The following is a 21012-nucleotide window of genomic DNA, read 5'->3' on the forward strand; positions in this document are numbered from 1 at the left end:
ACCATGGAAGGAAAGGACAGGGAAAACCTTTTAAAGATGGTAAAGAGGCGTGCAGGATGCTAGAGGAGACATTTGTCTTAGGCTTTAATCCTATGTGACCTTATTATGTGGAGACATATTTGACCAAGCATTTCTGCTACTGACATTTAGAACACATCTTCTACTGCTTTACATAAGATCTAATTACTTATTAATGCTTACCATATTGGCCTGGAAAGCAAACAAAGCTCATCTTTTCAACAATTAATGCAGCTTGACTAGTCCTGAATATGCTGTTGAGACCTTCAAAGATGCTCTGACTCTGAGTCATCTAGCCATAACAGTTTGATCTTCTTTAGGTCTAATATGAATTTCTTCCAGCACATTCTGGATATTACTGTTGTGAAATACTGTTTTATATCAGCCTGTCATCACCAGGAAATTGTAACATGAAGTTGATATTTCAGTCCTTGAAAGTCAGTCTAATCTTAACCTGTAGTTTCTTTATACCATTTCCAGCTGTGATTAAAAACCAAACTTAACCATGGGTGAAGACACAACTGCTTGTGATGTCAGGGGAATGTGAACCCTGGAATCCTGATTGAACCTCCACCATCCATAAACTGCACCCTAACACAGCCTTTAGCAGCTGTATCTGTCTCATGATGTCGGCCTATACAAACTGAATCAGGGCATCTAAAATCATATATATATATATATATATATATATATATATATATATATATATATATATATATATTTCCAATAGATCCTTACATAAGATGATTATTTCCATTTGATGCACCAGAATGACATTACTTTTATCTATCTAGGGTGAGATGAATCTAGTGAGAATATTATATAACCTGAGTCTGTGGGTATGACAGTGGCATGACAAACAATTGTGATTGATTACTGGATGACCAATGACCAACTAAACAAAGCACATAGTGAGTTCTTAGTGATCAGACAAGTCTATCACCTATTAGACGACAGTGCACAATTGAACTGTATTTTCATAGATTGTTTATGGTGATACAAGGATGAAAATGTTGAAAAATGATTGTTTATAGGGGAGGTGCTCATGTCATCAACAGGGGAATCACTGTCTGTTTGTCTTTGTCTAGAAGAGTGTAATGGCAGTTATTGCATATCGCTGTCAGTCGGGGATTCTCTTCATTTCTTTGCTACCTCCATTCAGTGTCTTCATCACTCCATATTGAGCAGCAGGGGTAAAATCCATTGAGCACACCAGAATACATTCATCTTCCATTCATTTTTTGTTGTAATTTATCTTAGTTTCTCATCGTCACTGACAACTGGATGGTAAATTTTCTAAAGGAAAATGTCTCTAACCTTTACACACACTGCAGTACAGCAGGCTGCGAAAGCCATGAAGACACAGAATAAGAAAATTATAAGGGCCGAATGGCCTTCTTTGAAATGGAAATGTAAAATATAAACCAGCTTAATGAGTAGTCTTTATTTTTTGATCTGTCACTGAGGGCTATTTTATTCTATTATGGTCAACGTGTCTCAGTTATTTTAAGGGAATCAAGGCTAGTTGTGTTTGATCCTGCAGTGTCACGTGTTATCACTGTCCTTACGTGACACCTGCCCTGCACTGACTCACTCTTGATTTGCATTTGTAGCCCAATTATATCAACATCCTGGTATCTGGAAAGATGGTAAACCTCTTTGGAGCTGCGGTAGAAAACACCCCCACAATATAATTTGCTTTGCTTGATGCTATTGTGTAGACCAGGCAAGGTAGTCCTAATATTGTAAAAGTAGCATACAGCCGCCCTACAGAGACCAAACATGGCACCTTCCACTGAGTTTCTGAGCTGCCACTGCAACTAATATGGTCCATCCCAGTCTGACTTTGCTGCAAAACAATGCAATGTAGGGCAAACGGCATATCTGCCGTTTGGAAAGGACCTTGGAGACAAAGCATTTTCATTTGACAGGTACAGATGATAAAAAGACTCCCCTCTGACATCAAACAGGGAGTGCCATCCAATTTCTTACCATTTTAGAAAGAGGGAGAGGGGAAGGAGGATCCCTCTTGACACCTGCTGGCATCATATTTATTTTTCTTTATGTCAGATACCTAGAGAGGGAGAGGCATATAAACAGAGTGACAGATTGATAGAGGCTATAGATAGAAAAAGAAAGAAAGATCCACATACTGTATGTGGATTTGCCACAGGCCCAGCAGGAGGTCTGGAACCAACTTAGGTTAAGGCAAGTCAACTGCGGCATATCTAACAACAGGCAAACTTTATGCTTGTTCCAAACTGTGCGGCAGATGGTCAGATGACTTGGGGAAACAATGACTTCTTTGGCTTTAGTAAAAGATCTGAAAAGTAACAGTAGTTCTGCATGAGTTTGTTTTTCTTTCCGGGCATGCCAATACGGCACACTGCCATATTCTGTGTCCCTTGGCAGAACACCTGCATTACTGACACCTTCTGTTTGGTATTTATATGTCAAACACCTGTTGTTTGTCCATGTGGAGTCACAGTTGAATACCATCCATACCTGAGAGAAACCCAGACAACAACAATAAGCAGCGTTGGATACTAATTTAGATACAACAAACAGTGAAGAATGTATTTTTTGGAGAGAATAGATATCTCCATTGACCTAACACTATGTAGTTCTTTATGTGGGATTTGAAGATGTATCTCCTCTGTATCATTTCATTTTTACAGCCATTCCTCAGTAGCCAGTGAAGAGTGACAGGAAAAGTGGGAAATGAAGGATGTTGTGCTGCAGAAGTCATGAACCGCTTTATAAACTTTGGTGTCATCAATCTGTATTATGTGCCTTTTAGGGAAGTCGCAGCAGCAGAGTAAGAAAAAAACCCATCCTGCTCAGTTTGGAAGAACATTCTGCAAGGCTGCATATTTTTACAAAGCACAGGCTGCACTCATTTCATATTGTTATTGTGTTTGGAGTCTTCTCACTAATTGGCAAGTTGCACAAGTATTAAGGCAAAGATTTCCTAGACTTTAAGATCTTTTGTTGAGGGTGTAAGGTTCTCTGTAACGGCTTGCTTGTTCTCTTACACACAAAAATAAGCAGTTATTCAGAGCCCTGAATCAAGACCAGCTGAACTAGAGAATGACATTGCACACAAAACTGTATTATGCAAAGTATTTAACATAAATATATACTGTTACAGAAGTGTTCTCTTTTCTCAAAGCGTTTCTGCTGGATAATTATTAGTTTCAGTGTTTCCCTTTGCAGTGTCACACTACACACATTCAGTGTCCATTCACAGAAAATTCCAGCAGCTGCCCTTCTGCCTTTTACAGAAAGGTCACTTGAAGCTGTTGCAGACGTGGTGCACACAGCTGGTGTCAGCATCAGTGTTCAAATCAGGGAAGTATCAGAAAAGTGCCAGCTCAGTGCAGTGAGGTGAGAGAGGGCTTTCGCCATATTCACAGACAAGTCATTCAAGTGAAAAAAGTCTGTTATCTGGGGAAACATGTCTGCCTCTTCCATTCTTCTTCTTCTCTCTTTTTTTTGTTTAGTTTTTTTGACAAAAACAAAACACATTTTGATGATGCATGTGTTCTCATTGTGTAAAGCTGTTAAAGTTTTCATGACCAAGGCAGTTCTTGAGGTTTGTGAGATTATGAGGCTCAAAGGAATGAAGAGTTAACATTGTCTTGAAAAGAAAAAAGGTAAAAAAACATAGAGATTAGACCCAATAGTAATCCAGGGAGGATACCACAGGAAATAAAAGGGGAGCTTAAAAAGCCAACTAAAGGATAAGTTGGATAAATATATGGAAAACCTTGTTAAGGCGGACTTGAGGAGCCTTTACCCAGTGGTTTAACCTGTGAATGATGATAGAACAACAGCAGCAAAGGCTGCACTTTCCTGAGTTCAGCATCAGAAAAACTTATCAAAGTAATGTGCTTTGAATTCTTCTTGAACCAAGATGATTTCTTTTCAGTGATGCAGTTCTAATACTGTGGGATTTTGGAAGAATTATTAAGAGGCAGTTGGAGCTCATGATATTAGATACAAGCAGTGTTTAAATTCAGTGGTTGCATCAAGTTTTAGAACAGTGGTAATAGTTTCTTGCATTGAACTAAGTAAGTTAGGCAGAAAATGTCAGTTATTGCTGGTTGACATTCCCAGGATGAGTGGTCCTGAGTCACACTTGCTCAGGAACAGGCTTATAGCTTGTATTATAAGGCGATCTCAGGATCTTAGAAATCTTATGAGAATCCAAGAGCTTTGCGAGGTAACAGTTGCATCACAAAGTGTAAAAGGCTGTCGCGTTTTATCTCCACTGTTGCTACCCTGAGGTTTATTTCACACTGGCGACAGCTGGATTTCGGATGGTGCCTCACAATTCCACCTTTAAATATATGTATCAAATGTCATGGTTGCTTAGCAACAGGTGCAACACATCTCTCCTAGACCAGAATTTCTCTTATAACAATTCTCCGACTGACTTTCACGCCTTCGTAGAGCAGATCCTTTCGAAGGATGCAGCACCCGAATGTAGACGCAGCTCTGTGATGTTCAGGCAGAGTGATGGGGTAAAGGGAATTTAGAACCGCGGTGTTATCAAGGGAGATGAGCAGGATATTGGCAGATGAGATGATAGCTCTGATGTCAAGTGCTTTATCTCTAAGGAAATAAGGGAAATTCTGCATTAAAAGCCAAAGCTTAAGAGAGATCTAGAAGTAGTGAGACTAACAAAATCTAACCCACTACTGATTTGGCAGACCTTCAATGTTGACCTGCGATATATTGTGATTATGACGCTTTATGATGCCTTTGCTCTTTTATGGGGTAACAGGTTTTTCCCACTGAATCAAAAGGAGACTTTCCACAGAAATATAGAGGTTGTGCAAAGGTAATTGTCCCTCATGTACAGTATAACAATCGACAGTCCGTCTTCAAGCAGTTTCATCAGTCCAGAGGGATTACTGCAGGTTAATTGAACTTGTTGAGGTCACGCAGAGCTTATACCTCTGCTCATAGTATGCTGATAACGCCTATCAGTCAATAGGCATCTGTGAGCTTGTGTAGGGGTTAAGGGATGACGTGACATCTATTGCCTCCTTTATAAACATTCTCCTCATTATTACTGAAAAGGTCTTCCTGGTTATTTTGTTGGTTCATTGTAACTGGAACAGACTCCAGGCTGGATTACACCACCCACCGCCTCTGAGAGCTAAATTACATGCCGCTGCTGTTTTGTTTTACAATCACACTGAGGGACAAAACAAGATACAGCAAGAAATTTAATACCATCCTCCAATTGTTTTTCATTTGTCAGAGGAATCGCTTTTAAATGTCCAGAAGACTGTGTGTTCCAATAGATTTACTCATTCTACAGTATTTGTTGCATTGCTGTCTATGCCTAATGGGGAGGAGAAAAGATGGGTTTTGTTGCGTCTGTCACAACTAATGTAACAGATTTTTTTTTTCTTGTCAGAAACTGGACAACTTGAATATGAGAACAGAAATATTGCATTTGTTTGAAAGTATCAGAATCAGATTCAGAAATACTTAAACAATCCCAGTGAGCTTAATAAAGGGACAGATAAGCAAACATTCCATCTATGAAATAAGTGCAGATGAGTTGCAGAGAATGCTTTGGCAGAAATACACCTGTTTGAAATGAAACAGTCTAACAGTACAGTGGAATGTGGCATGTCTAACAGTAGAGTGGGCAGCAGGAGGACAACAGAAACCTCATAAAAAACAGCTTTACACATTAAAGCTCCCATGAAAATGACCAGCCAGGTGCTGTTTGTTCCTGCACACTTAGGTGCTTCCTGGAAAACATGGATCTAAAGAGGTCAGCACCCTTCCTAACAAACCAACACCTCTGCAGGTGCAGTGCAGCTGGTGCAGGGGGAGGGGGAGGAAAAGCGGGAGTCAAACTTAAAAAATAAAAATTTAAATAAAAATTTAAAAATTAAAATTTTTAAAAAACATTTCATTATAACCCAGTCACCAGGGCTAATATTGTCAATATTTTTGGACTTAAAAATACACATGAAATTTCAAGCTATTGTTGATTTGTTTTGAGTGCATGAGTAGTAGGTTTTATTTACTCAGATAAAAATTGAAGTTTATTCCAGTAATTTAATGTCACTATCTTATTTTAGCAAGCGTTTGAAATACTAGCAATGGTGTGACACTTTATTTATTTATTTACATATTTATTTTATTTAATTTGAGGAAATTTTTCCTGTAAATTAAAAAAGACTCATAAAGTATATGTTTCTCTCCAATGGGATACTACATATAAGTGACCTACAGTGAAAGACAAATCATGTAAAAGCAGCTCATACAACCTAGAAAAACTGTCAGTTACATTTTTCTTGTTCCAGCCAGTGTGATGACAGGTTTACGCTAAAGCTTACCTCTAAGAGCATAGACCTTGAGGAAGCTTATAGTCCAAGGTGACTCTACGTGTGTGTGTAAGTGCGTGTCTTCAATACTTATGACTCATCCTTCATAATGTACAGAGCATGCACCCTTGAGAAAATCCCCTTCGTGCTTTCCGTGTCTCTCTCTCTCTTTCTTTCCAGTTTTGCTCTTGCACTCTTTGCCATTGTTGCCCTTTATGTGCCTCTCTCTCTCCCTCTCTCCCCCTTCAGCTCTGACTCTAACTTTCTTTGTCTGTATTTCTTACCCCTTTTTCCCATACATACCCTTCCCAGTATCCTTTCATCTCTTCTTCCTTCCTACACTCTCTGTGTGTTTCTCTCTCTCTCTCTCGTTTTGTTTAGCCAATGGCTGTCTGCATTGAGTGACAGAATACAAACAAGAGTTTTAGGTTGTGGGCCAGAGGGCTACACACGCATGCCTACAGACTAAACACACACACTTATCCTCACCAAGATGATTATACAAGTCACATTGGCGTACTGCACACACATTTGGTTTTATGTACAAAATGTAATACACATGGCACGTCAGTGCATCAAAATGTGCTGTACACACACTGCAATGGACAGATGGAACTAACACCCACAAATGCCCAGTGTGCAAAAGAGCCTTATACATAAGTCAACTATACACTACAGACAATTGTTTGTGCTGATTGAAAGACAACTGATGACCTCTTCATCTCATGTCACTGTTAGTGTAGGTCAGACATGGTATGTAGAGAAATTTCAGTATGAGTCATGTCTAACTTAAGGCTTGTGTTTAATGTGTTTTTGCTGCCAGTGCTCCATTAAAACTACTCCTGTGGCATTGTCACAATGTCTAATATCTAATGTAATGAAATATATGGATTCATTAGATGTATTATATTTCACAATCTCATAAAAAAAATGGAACATCACAACTAGCTGTGACTCTGTCTCCTAGCCTGGGTAATAATGTCAGCATTCTGACCCAGCCTGGGACACACACACTATGCTGTCACTTTAGGTGGGTTTCTTATCTGCCTATAACACAAGATGAAGGACATATGCACAGGCAAATAACAAATCCTGATATTAACATGGACAGGCATACACAAGCACCCTCTATAACTTGTCTGTCAGCTGTGTTGCCAGGTTTTTTTCCACCCTGCTTGATATTCAGGTCATGTCATTTCCAAGCAGACAAGTGACCAAACAGTTGGCATGAGATTTAAGACACGTCAACAGTGACTTGTCACTCAGAAAGCCACTGTCAGACATTATTTTTGTTATGTGGTGTCCTAGTGTTGCATGTATGGAGCATACTGGGCATGGATGTTGAATTTGCATTCGTAATCACATAGTAATCGGCACATTGCTCTTTTTTTCTTACTGTTTTCTTCATATTTTTATAGTACATGAAGCACCACACAAAGAAACTTTTCAGACAGAAGGCTTAAAAAAATTGATAACAATGGGCAAGGAGGGGGAAAAAAAAACCTAAAGGACAGAACTAGATGGATGATGGATGAAGCCAGACATATTTTGTCACTTGTTACTCGGTGTGTCACTCAAAAATGTGAAGCATCACAGACAGTAAAATACTTAACTTTGTCCCTTTATTTCCTGCCTGTTTGCCAACAATAGATCAATATGGACTCTATGGATGAAAGCAGATGTATTTTTGTTATGCTTGTCACTCAGGAACAATCCCAGCAGTGGAAGAAGACATACTCTCTGTGTGGGTGTTCTTCAGAGGCGAGTGATTGGCAGACAGGGGAGCTGGTGGCCACAAGATCCAGCAGTGATGATCTGTCACCCACAACCCATTAAACCAGTCGCATATCTGATAGCAGGGACAGGATGGATGCTGGGTCATCTGCTGTATTTTTCCTATTCTATGCAAGGAAGACAGTAACACTGTGTGTGTGTGTTGAGTCAGGTAACAGGGCAAGTAATAATACAGTCTACTTGGTAGGGCTGATGTACTGCAGCAACTTTTTTTATTGCAAACACACCATCAACCTAGCTGAAATGTTTTTGTAAATTTTAAATGTGTTCTGTTCAGTGGTGGTTATACGGCAGCCTTTTCACCTTATGAAGACTATAAAGAGTCACTCTAAGCCAAATTACAACTGCTTTATTTCTGCATTCTGCCTGTGCTGGAATGAATGGGTGAGAGACCTGATTAGATTTGACATAGTGTTGGCTTTAAGAAGGGGATGTCTCTGCAGCTCCAGGCAATAGATGGATGAGGTTCCAGCTTTTCTAATATAATGCACAGCATACAAGATGCACACCAATGTGGAGCCAACACATGCTGAATTATCACCAGGAATAGTGTTTTTATATTAAATGGTTAGTCATAGTTATTTAAAGAGTACAAATGTACATTTTATTCATTTTCATATCAGCACAAAGTCTGACAATTGAAATGCCACCATGTAGATTTTGATCACGTGTAGTAGGGCTTTAATAGACAAACATGACATATGTAATGGTATAAAAAAAAAGGTTAAACATTATATGGTTGTTGGGTTTGTCTGAAGTGTGCATGTATAGGTTGCGTGGTGAAATTGAAGATGTGTACATTAGGATAGATTTATATAATGTTTTTATTTAAATAAATGATACTTGCCAGATTTCCATAATGCATCTATAGTGTGGGGACTATAATATAAAGTCAATGCATTAATAAGTTTGATAGACAGCGGTGGCTTGCCTTTGTACCAGTGAGAGTTTGAAGGATTTATCGTCTCTAAACTTATGCATAAGTTTTCCTTAGCACTCAGCTTTGAGCTGTGAAGACATGCTCAGACCATTGTGGTCTGTGGTCATGTTTTTTTTTTTTTTTTCATTTTGGGATTTTGACTACCATCCCCTGCAGCACTTTGTCCAAAAAAGATGCCTGAGGCCCAAACTTTGCTGAAAATAGAATTGGTCTCCTCAGATGATGGGGGAGAGGGATTGAGGTCATACCAACAGACTCAGAAATAGGCATCGCCCTTGACTGGCCCCCCACACTGAAGTTTGATGTGAGATACAGAGATCAATGTCCAGTTGTGTGACTGATGAAGAGAGAAAAAGAATGACCTGTGGCCACAGTGCTCTGCTTGAAAATGATTGAAAACTGCACCAATCTGTTTCTCTAGCTCTATAGGACGTAAATATTGTTGAATGATGGTAATTAATTCATATTGCATTGAAACAGTGTTGCTGTATTTTACTATTACAGAGAAGCAGTGAAAGGTCATCTCTTATTGAGTAGCGTATCTGTGGGGACTGTGTTCAGCCCGAGACAGATTTTATACTATAACACCATGACAGTGTTTCACATGAGTTGATTCTCATATATGCATGTGCTGCAGAAAAAAAAAATGAAAACCTTATGAGGCAGAGTGCACACAATTTTCAGCAGCATGGGTGCAATATGGATTAAATGTGATCCTTGTGTTCGGAAGGCAAATAAATGACTGCAGTCGTTCTGAATATCAGTAAGTCAATATTAGCTCTCTCACTCATCACCTTTTAAATAGTCCCTGTTCAGACTGTTTAACTCATGCAGAACATGAATGTGTGGGCTGAATTGCTGTTGGGATTTGTGTGTAGCTCTCACAACGTACACCCTTGAAACTTAAGTCCCACTGGATTCAGAAAGTACATATTCCAACCACTTAGACTTTGATTCCCATTTATATTTAAAAAAAAAAAAAAAAAAGCTCCCCCCACACTAAGTGGCAACAACTGGGGGGAGTTGTTGCCACTTAGTGTGGGGGGTCCTTTATAGTGTGTGTGTGGGGGGGCACACACACACTATAAAGGACCCCATGCAATAAAGGGGTCAGTCAGTGATCAATGCACTTGAGACATCTTTTTCTTACTAATTAAAAGGACACAGACATGTTTTATGTTGATGTTGACATTGCTCAGCTACTAATAATATGATATATAATCCTTAAAAATATACTCTATTACTGTACTGATTTAGGAACTCTGTTGAAGGTACCATGAATATAATCCAACAGATATAAAATAGTTAAATAGTCTCTTTCAATGTGTTTCCGTCTGTGTCGTAGAACATATTTTGCAGCGCAGGAGGCTGAAGAGGAAGCACTGAAGCGAGCAGACACAGTGATACTGAGAGAAAATCTGTCACTCAGTATTTCTTGAGACTGGTCACGCCACCCTTACATACACTCAAAGCTAACAAAGGTGGAAGTTGTCCAACCTTTTCCTTCTCTGCCATGAATTAAACATACTGTAGATGTTTGTTTTATTATTGTGATGAAAACACAGTAAGGGATACATTTTAAAGAGAGACACAGGAAACTTGGTTCAGAGCCAGTTATAATTATTGCCCTCTTATTTCCCAAAGCAAATTTTAAGTGTGTGAACATTTCCTCTACCATCTTGAATGTCTAGAGTTTTTTGAATTATTTCCTCAAGTGAGTGTGGAGAGCCTTCATCTAACCGCTGTTCCTTGCCGGACTGCTTCCATCTTAGAATTATTTTACTCTCCACAACATGAGGGAGTGTGGCGGAGTGACAGCGGCGAAGCAAGCAGACAAACACTAGTGTGAGAAGGCATTAGACCTTTGCTGTCATTTGTCACTCAGGCTGTCTCACAGGCTGCAGAGGTGAAGTGGGACACAGCTGTGGTGAAAGCAAGGTGATGTTAACTGCACTTGTCAACTTGTACCTTTGTGATTTTGTGTGGCTGAGAGGTTTGTGCAGAGCACGCCAAGCAGCAGGGAACTCTTTGCTGTCATTTGTCAGTCAGAGGTGATTCAGGACTCGGGTGCTGGCTCATGCACTGGAGAAAAGTGAGAGCTCTGTTTGTGGACACTCAGAGCTGTCTGTCCATGTGCAGCTGTGGACAACACAATCTAGCACTTTAGAAAGGTTAATATCTGTTCTCCTGGGATGGCTGACAAATGGCTGTCTCACTGCAGCACTGTAGCTGCACCATCCGCACAGAAACATCACTAAGAATATTTATCTACAGTAGGCTCTTCAAAACTGAAGATGTCCCAAATTGTCATCACCATCTATTCTAACCCTGAGCACTGACCTGATGTCTCGTGTTTAATGTAGAACTTTCTTTTCCATGTGCTCAGCATGGGTGAATCAGAATGGGTGACATTTCTAAAGGTCAGCAGCATTTTACAGTATAGAATAAACGTTGAACATAAAGACAGACTAACCTCTTCAAATATGAAGTCATGGCTTCCTCTACAGTTCAAACATTGTGTCTTAAGCAGTGCGTCTCAAGGCCTGAATAGCTGTCGATGAAGTACAAGAACCAACTGTTCACTTAATCTCTACAACATATATATATATCATATATATCAGTATATATATCAGCGTGGTGCTGGTAAACATCTCTGTTTTCTTAACAGTGGTCTTCTTTACTTCTTAATTAGGTCTAAACACATTTATCTCTGTGTTAACTTGCTGTTAATAACCGAAAATTGTCTTTTAATGTTTCTCCAAAAAAAGGCCTTATAGGGAAGTAAAACAACTCTACCCCCTGAACTGCTCAAAGTGTTTTAATGTGAAACAGATGGAGGATGTGCTGAGTTTGCATTAACAGCAAACGGCAGCAACAGCAAATTAACACAGCATATGGAGGGGTGCACCAACAATGCCTAACTTTGAAACACAGGCAGCTAGAAATAAAGCAGGTCTCTAATATATTATATATATATATATATATATATATATATATATAATTTTTTTTACAGTTGTAGCTAATGGCTGTTGGATTGGATTGGTGGGCTGACTCAGGTGGATGAGTTCAATTACAGGTGATTGCCCACAAGTATTGCCAGTCTCGGAAGTTGAGTTAAATCCTTTTCTTCACTGGTCGAAGCTCCTAACTGCAGACTGTGACCCAGGATTCTCTTAGATTTAGCACTGCTTCCTTACCTGTGCCACATGTACCTGGGCACTTCCAGTGTTACAGCTTTACTTTGAACTTTATTTGAGCTCAGAAATATTTATTCTAATCCCACGTTACAAAATGACTTTGGCTGTGCAACAAAACACCTGCTTCTATTTTAAACATGCTTTAACCAAGTCCATCCTTTAATCTGGCAGTGTTAGGTCCGTGCCTGGAGCACCTTAAGATGGAGAGAGTTGTGCAATTTATGGAATGAGAGAGGCAGCAAGATAAGAAGTGTAGTGGATGAGAGAGAAGGGGAAAGATAAAGACCAGGATGCTGCTCAGGTAGCCTGACTTTTGGGCAAAGTGCCAGGATAGTTCCAATAAGTTGGTTGCCTCTAACCTGGTCCTTTGGGGGTTTGCAATATGTGGTTGAAAATTTCCAGAACTGCTTCTTTCTGGAAATATGCATAGTTGACATCATGATCACTTGGAATAAAATGAAAGTTTCTCTTTTTAAATGACAGACCGGCTTTTATTCCTCTTGGCAGCAGTCATGGCCAGAGATATTTTGTTTCCAGGTAGTCCATCTGTGGGTCTGTCCCATTCTCATAAATACCAAGAACACCTTGAGGGAGTTTCTTCAAATTTGGCATAGTCATCCAATCATTCTGCTGGAAAATACATGCAAAAAAAAAACTTCAGAAACTCTTAGTTGTGTCAAAATTGCAGAAGTAGTTGAACTTGAACAGCAGTAGTAGCTTTGGAAACAGCTAGGCCGCACAAAGGACCTTCCTATGATGCCTTCCAGTGGTCAAAAAGGTCAAGGACGGAAAAAGCACATTTAGGGTTTCCTAATGAGTGCCTCCCTTTAGCCATTTTTCTAGTAGGTGTTTATTTATTTATTTATTTATTATGCAAAGGTGACACAGCTCTCGCTCTCTTTCTTTCTCTTCTCTTCTCTTCTCTTCTCTTCTCTCGCTCTGTGGGTCTGCTGGCTGACATAAAAGGTTGGCTGAAAAATTACAACAGTCCTGAATATTAGAAGTGCCTGCAAAATACTTTCCTAGACTATCCATCACCAAAGGGATGTGTGTGTGTGTGTGTGTGTGTGTGTGTGTGTGTGTGTGTGTGGACACCTAAAAGTCGCGCTGATAAACATGTCTGCACTTTGTGCATGATTGGTGTTCAGGGTACATAACCTTGCATATGGTATTCTTTCATCTAATGGGACAGTTTGCCAGTTAACCTCGCCATGATGAGGGAATCCATCACTATCTACTACACACCGGAGAGGATGTCCACAAACTCCAACACTCTGTTTACTCTGTTGACCTTGCACATACAAAACTCACACACAACCAGAAATACACCCCTTTCTAGATGTGTCCTTTCTGTGAACAGTCAAGATGTGATTTTAGATACACTAAATTTACATTGGGCGTATTATAAATGGTCAGGTGGACATGAGTCTTCGACTCCTGAGTGTAATTCCAGTGCATTGCACGTTCCCCCCAACACCCCCCACCTACTTCCTTGCTCCTTGATGCTTGCTCTGACCTTTGCGATCTTATTAGTCTTTTTTTGTATGATGTCAGGCAATACGATCATATGTTTCATTAATGTAAACATAACATACTGTCATATGCCAGGCAATGCATCCATATGATCCATTAGCACAAATTCAACCATGTGTCATATCTGGCATATGTATTATTAACCAGTTTGTGGTTTTCATAAAGACGTGTCAAGAAGTATTAGACTGTTTAAACTTAATAGCCTTATATACATATGTTTATATATAAATAGAAAGTATGAAGAAAGCGTGTAGATGATACAATTGAAACTCATCTTCACTGCACTGATTTGTTGACTTTTCTTTGGCAAACAAACACTTGTGGATTTTACCCACCATGCCCAGTTGGCAGCAAAAAACAGGAGAGAAACAGACAGAGACGAAGCCAAGAAGAGGATTGTTCTCTGATTAGATGTTGTTATTGTTGTCAAACTGGCTGATTAGGCTGCTATTTTGTTGATTGTTTTGTATGTATGCATTCAGCGGAGCCAAACTGGAATGAGAAAATGCACAGGATGATAACGTGAAGTGTACACGTGTGTGGGTTTGTACACATTCTTCAGCAACGCATCCTCATTAGAAAACTTTCGCTCATTTATAATTGCATCTCCATAATTGAGCTACAAATAATGTTTTTGCATTCTTTATCATTAAAGGTCATTTAAGTATGAACTGAGAGCTCTTCTTATATGATTCACACGTAATAAATGTTATTATTCTGTTATTCTATTAACTATTCTTAACATTTGCTGTAAATTAAGATTGACAATACTCAGCTTAAAATAGTTCTTGTCATGTTTGTGATTATATTAAATTAAAGCTTGAAGCTTCATGTCCTCAATGACAGTATGTATCTGTCTTTTTGCTGGTTGACAGTATTAAATTGAATTGTTTTTATATAGTGCTCTGATTACCCTGAATAAGTCCTGGTGGCTCAACAAGACTGAGGTCTTATAATTATGAGTAATCAAAAGGTTTATTGCCACTACTTGCAAGTTCAAATACTATCAATGTGCCTTTCTGCATGATTACCAGAGTGCTTTTAATTCAAGCCCTGCTATTAGGTGTATTACAGCCTCTGATCTGTTTTCCAAAACTATTTTCACATTGAGAAAGAGACAGGCAGATGGAGAGGAAGAAAAACCCTTTGACAAACAGACTCGGGGAGGGAGTTAGACAATGACAGAAAAATGCATGAATGGAGAGACTTACTTATTTACTTCTGTTTGTTGATGACTTCCCAACGTCTCTGAGGCTTTGGCAATATTGTTAATGTACCGCTCAAGCCAATAATACAGACTGGATAGAAAATGAAACAAAAAGGTAAGCAGTGAGCGAGGTGCAGAGAATGAGGGAGAGACGTCGTGTTCAATCAGACTGAGGCTTGGACAGTGGAGCAGTGAGGTGGAATAAAACCACCTGATTAATTTTAACATCATCGTCTTCATGTTTTTGGAATTGAGAGACAGAGAGTGTTGTAGGAGAGATTAGAGAGGCAGTGCAGGCTATGCAGTGAGTGGTAGCTTATTCTGTATGTATGTCATTTGCCCCCAGTGTGTGTCTGTGTGTGTGTGTCTCAGGGAGTGAGTGAGTTTTTGATTGCCTAGGCCCATTTTGCCCCATTGTGTTGCTCCATGCTCCACTGTATATTCAGTGTAATGATTATAGATGTAACAACAACACTGAAAACCTCTAGCTGATTTAACTTATCGATCTGACACACTGCTATTGCTCTTCAATGCTCCTGTTTTGTATGTGGCTGTAGATCATGTAAAGATCAATAATGTAAGAGGAGAGTGCCATTTCCTTTTTCTTCATTGCACTCGTCTTATATGAGGTCTGATTACACGTGTGTGATATAATTTACACGTGTGTCATATAATTCATCAGTCCAATCAGCTGTAGGAAACAGAAAACATCATGTCTGGTGCAAGATAAAGACAACAACAACAACTCAGCACATATGTATAGGAAAACGCTACAAGGAGCTTTAAGTCACATGACCACAAATTAGTTAGGAACACATCATTACATAATGATATCTGAAACACTTCAACACTTTGTGATTTAGTCCTCTTTGATTTCTGCATTTCCCAGACTGCCTTTCTTTCCTTTTTTATCCCCCCATTCTTTTATCCTCCCCTCCCTCAACATCTATTCTCTCTCATTCCTTGAGTACATTTCCAATTTGAAAGGCTCTATTGGTTTGTTGCACCCAACAATTAATGATGATTCACTGCAGCACTGGGAACTAAATTTCTATCTGCGTGGACAGTTTATCAATGTTTGTGAACATGAAAAGAAAGCTGGAAACCAAGGAGGCACGACTAATTTGTTGTCACTGAGTGACACATATTCCAATTGAAGCCAGAATAGGTTCAACAAAGAATGCCTGTTTATAGTTTCACCCTTGGAAAGAAATTACCACACACACACACACTGTTAACAGCTTTTTCAGCCTAAAATTTTATTTATTAGAATAATCATGTCATTCCAGTTTTTGCTCTGCAATAGAAATGCAGAAGAAGAACACAACATTGACACTATGACAACAGTGTGGTAGTAACAAAGTTTATTATTGCATATTTAAAACTTTTTCAGTTCTGCTGAACTACTGCTGAGCCACTTGGGGGAAAACGTGGGCAAAATGTCTTCAAAAAACAATCCTTGAGTCCAGTTGCCTCGATTTAAACTCTTGGAAATGACTATGACCTGGATGAATGAGAGCATCCACAGATATATTTAAAACTTATTTTTCTCTAAACTGGCAACTATTCGACTCATTTCTTTGAAGATTTTTCATCAGCTGTGTGACTGGCATCAGCGTATGTAAAAGTTTTATCTATTTTTTTTTTCCATGACACCTACTACAGTACCCAGAAGCCTCAACAAACTCTGACAAAGCCCCCCTGATCAGAGCAGCTGTTACACTTGTATGCTCTCTCCACTGTCACTCTCCTAAGCACCGATTTGATATGGTACAGTAGCTGCCTCTTTGCTCCGTAAGAGCTCCTACTATCCTAATACCCTGCATGGATGCTTGAAAGGAATTTAATCTTACCATGTAAGTCTGATCCAACAATCTATCGGGCATTCGCTTGTGTGGAATCTGTAAAATACTGCATAACTGATCAGACCGGCACAAAGCTGCTTCTTTTTTTCACACAGTGTCAGTCATCCTATGGGAAATGATGCTCTGATGTAAGCACATAACGTATGTTTAATTTACATACTGCTTTACAGGGCTCATAGTTGATGAAAGTGTTAGGAGTTAAAATGGCTCTTTGTAGTACCACTTTGTTCTCACCCATTACACGTTAGGTATCACCATTCTCTGACATGATCCGGGGATGGAGCTTGCCTGCTTCGTAAAAGTCCCCATGGTTCCACTCTTTCATTTTTTAGTTCTTTGTTGAAATTAAGAATATGGAAATAAAGGTTATTAGTAGTTCACAGTCACTAAGATGCAAATGTCAATGCTGCAGATTAGTCTAGTATACGTAAGATTTTACCTTAAAGTGTGTAATTTGTGATATTAGTGCAATGACCTATGTTCAAAGAGGCTTCCTGTAGAGATCGCAAACACCCCCTCCTTCCCTGGGCTTAACTGCTGTTCCATTCTCCAACATGACTCCATGGGTTTCCTCAGCGGGGGTTTCTTTTTCATCTGCCTTTGTGAAGATGTATTTTTGTGGGCTTTTCTGTCTACACTATAAGCTCAGTGGATATCTATGATTGTTGCCTTAACAAAGATGAAACAAATATTTTGTTAGCTTATAAAAACTACAGCTCTTTGGAGGCTTTGACAGTGTACACAGGGTTACAGCTTATATGAAATGAAATTGTGGGTGAAGGCAAATTTAGGACAATATAATTAATAATTTAGCCCTAATTCTCCAGGTCATTGTTTTGTTTATATTTGTAATAACTCCATTAAAAACTATATTACCTAAATAATCATGCCCATACAAGTGGATGAAGAAGGTCTGCATGAAGACATGACACTAATGTTAATAGCTGGAGGTTTTGAAACTGAAAAAATGTAATTATATTGAATAGTGACTATAAAATAATAGTGATTATAAGATAAAGCAAATTAAACAGGGCTAATGAATTAGATCACTACTCCAGTGGGTGAAGTTTTGACAACTCTGTGTCTTCACTCCAGTGAAATATAATTTTAGTTGCCTTCAGTACCAGAAGGCATTGACAATTTAAAAGTGTTTTTTCTTCTCCCCCTGTGCTGTTATGCTTTAGCTATGCCATACCCAGCCAAGCTGATGACATGTGTTTCCCTACAGACTCACAGCAGGGGATAGCTGAGTATTGCTGCTGTAGTACTAGGAGCTAATTTGCATTCCATTTGAGTTAGGATGCTGTATGGTAATGCTTCTCCGTTTTTATTTCTCTTCTTTATTTTTTTTCAGTTCAGTTTTAGCATACACTAAAGATATTATTGTCTCATTTGTCATGCATTTGAAATAGTTTTTACCTTGAAAGCATTTTTACATTTCAGTCTGTCATCATATTTCTCCACAAACTGTGTTTCACTTTGCTCTCAATATATCCACTTGTTATTTCACAAATCTCCTGCCTTCTCATCTACAGCATTAGCCCAGCTACTTGTTGCTTGTTAATTCTTTTTTTCACCTTGGTTTACCCACTACATGTTTTTGTGAAGACCATGTGTCCATGTGTGTAGCTTTCATTTGTAATTAAAGGTAAAAGAAGTCGGTGTTTTTGTATCAATTCTAAGCATGACTAAGGAACTTATCAAAATGTAGATAACCAAAGCCAATCGATGTCTGCTTTGACTCTGAGAAGAAGAAGAAGAAGCTGCATGCAAATGAATTGTTATTGGTTTCTAAACTGATCTGAACTGTCATTGTTATCTGATTAACCCCTTGTTTTCTCTCCTTCTTGTACCTTTTTTTAAAGGATGGTATGGGGAATCTGCGGGTGACCAAGGAGGGAGTCAGGCTGGAAGGCGTGTCAGAATTCTTGTTGCCTTTATACGTCAAAGAGATCCAGTCTCGCAGGGTAAGACCGTATTAACATGTGGAAGAGTGTGTGTTTAACTGTTGCTGGCTGCATGCAAGAACAAAGAGGCCTGAGCGGTTTGAATGTCAGAGTGAGTTAGACTGTTTACATGTGTCGGTGCTTTGATGTAAATCTTCAATCAGCTCGATCTGTACTGTATCTTGTATTGCATGTTTTCTAAATTATGAGTATGTGCAGCATGCGTATGTGTGTCTTGTGTTCCACCCCTTATAATGAGCAGAAATCAGATGTAGTTCACAGCAGTCGAGGTCTTTTTTGTCATATGTTTGACACATTATAGCAGTATATAAACTCAGCAGTCCTCCACATCTCAATTTATTTCACACAAAATCATCATCGATCTCATCAGCTCAGGCTACACGGACACTTTGTCACTGTAAGACAACACTTGTGATGCTCTGCATGCTTGAGTGTGTGTTTTTAATAGCTGTATGAACAGTCAGGGCGGGGGATTTGTCTTTAATAGTGTCACGCTGGCATAAACACAGTGTATTTGTGCAAAGATAATAGGTGGAGAGTAGGTAGGGGTTCAGCTACAATGTTAGAAAAACAAATGGTGTGATAAACCAGGACAAAAAGGCACAAGACAGACAGTAAATTCATGACATACAAATGTGTTGTTGGTGTTTTTTATGACTAAAACATCCTTGCTTAGAGGTGTTCTTAAATAATGCTGATGCTACTTCATTATAGTCCTTGAATCCACGCTGTTTAAAGGAGGGAATACATTAACAAATCCCAGTTCCTCTACCGCATGCTGAGCCTCTGATGGTTTGTACAGCTCCCAATGTCTGTGAGAAGTGCCTTAAAGCATCACACTGAAAATACAGTGGATTTGCCTGCTGTTGTTATCTTGAACAGAAATTGTGACAAATTTCACGAATTGTGAGGAGATGTCATAAAGTGAGAGGAGAATGAGTGAACATTGATAAGGAACACGTAAGAGGAGAAAAGGTAATAAGAGCAGCGAGATAAAAGAGGAGGATACAGGGAGTATAGACACTTATGAATGTTATAAAATACATAAGACATGGCTTCAGACTCACTTCAGATCTCTAAAGTGTTGTTTACATTTTATATTTCATCTTTACTGGACAGTGGAGAACAGTGAGGGAAAAAAGGTTGACAAATAACACTTGGAAACAAAAGCTATTGAGGGTTGTGTAGAAGAGAAATTCAAATGTTTTTCCAAGTGTCGCATGAATAAGGTTACTGCTTCAGCTGTTCTTTAATATATTTGCTTGCCTTTGTTTGTTGTTTGCCATTTTCTTCTAAAAAAAAAAATCCTGCACATCCTCATGAATCAGAAACATCTGTAGCTGCAGTCTATTCCCCAACTTCCAAACATATCTATCTGTATACTGTTGATCTGTGGTTTAGCCTACACGTAAAGAAGTACACAGCACAGCACTGACATGATCCATTAAATGTTGGCTGTTAGGAGAACTCCACGCATTGCAGTGGTCCACACCTCCACAGCCAGGTGTGCCTTCAGTCTGCCAGACGGACACAAACAGCAGTATTCAAAGAAATTCCAAGATTCTTTTCCTGGGGGTCAGGAATCAACACTCAACATTTTATGTCCATATATAAACTACCCGATCATAATTAGCAGATTCTAATTTATGGTTATTTATGGTAGTCAAACCTCCAGTGGTTCAAGATGTGACCGTGTTTTCTCTTTAAATTTGGCTTCACAATATATGAATTTTCCACACAACTGAGGCCATGGAACATGCTGTTACATGCTGGCCAACATCGTCACGTTCACTGTTACTCCTGAAGCGATAAAAATAGAATTTTATGAAAGAAGAACTCCTAATGTTTACTTCCTTGTTTGGGGAAAAAAAAATGGGGCCTGCAAAGACACGCCTACGTTACATCTGCATCACACAGAGGCGGCAACCAGTTAATTCAGGCACCAGTTAATCCAATACACCATCTATAATAGGGTAATATTGTCATTAAGCTGCCTAAATACACTTTTAAATTGACGGATGTTTACCTGGTTAAACGATTCTGCATTCATTGTATTTTTGCAGAAACTCTGCAGAATCTCCCCAAAGCACACACTGACAATTTACAGAGTTTATGTTAGGCTTGTCCGCTGTCTG

At 39.1% G+C, this 21012-nt stretch overlaps 1 protein-coding gene across 1 annotated transcript in view; it reads left to right on the forward strand.

Annotated features, from left to right (window-relative positions):
* Positions 1 to 21012, forward strand: part of sgcz (sarcoglycan zeta) — a 130293-nt gene that overhangs the window by 14892 nt on the left and 94389 nt on the right. Inside the window, exon 2 of the mRNA XM_028405102.1 lies at positions 18776 to 18877. Within this exon, the coding sequence (XP_028260903.1) occupies positions 18776 to 18877 (102 nt within the window). The remainder of the gene's footprint in view (positions 1 to 18775; positions 18878 to 21012) is intronic.

This window comes from Parambassis ranga, chromosome 1, assembly GCF_900634625.1.
Source record: "Parambassis ranga chromosome 1, fParRan2.1, whole genome shotgun sequence".
Lineage (NCBI taxonomy): Eukaryota > Metazoa > Chordata > Actinopteri > Ambassidae > Parambassis > Parambassis ranga.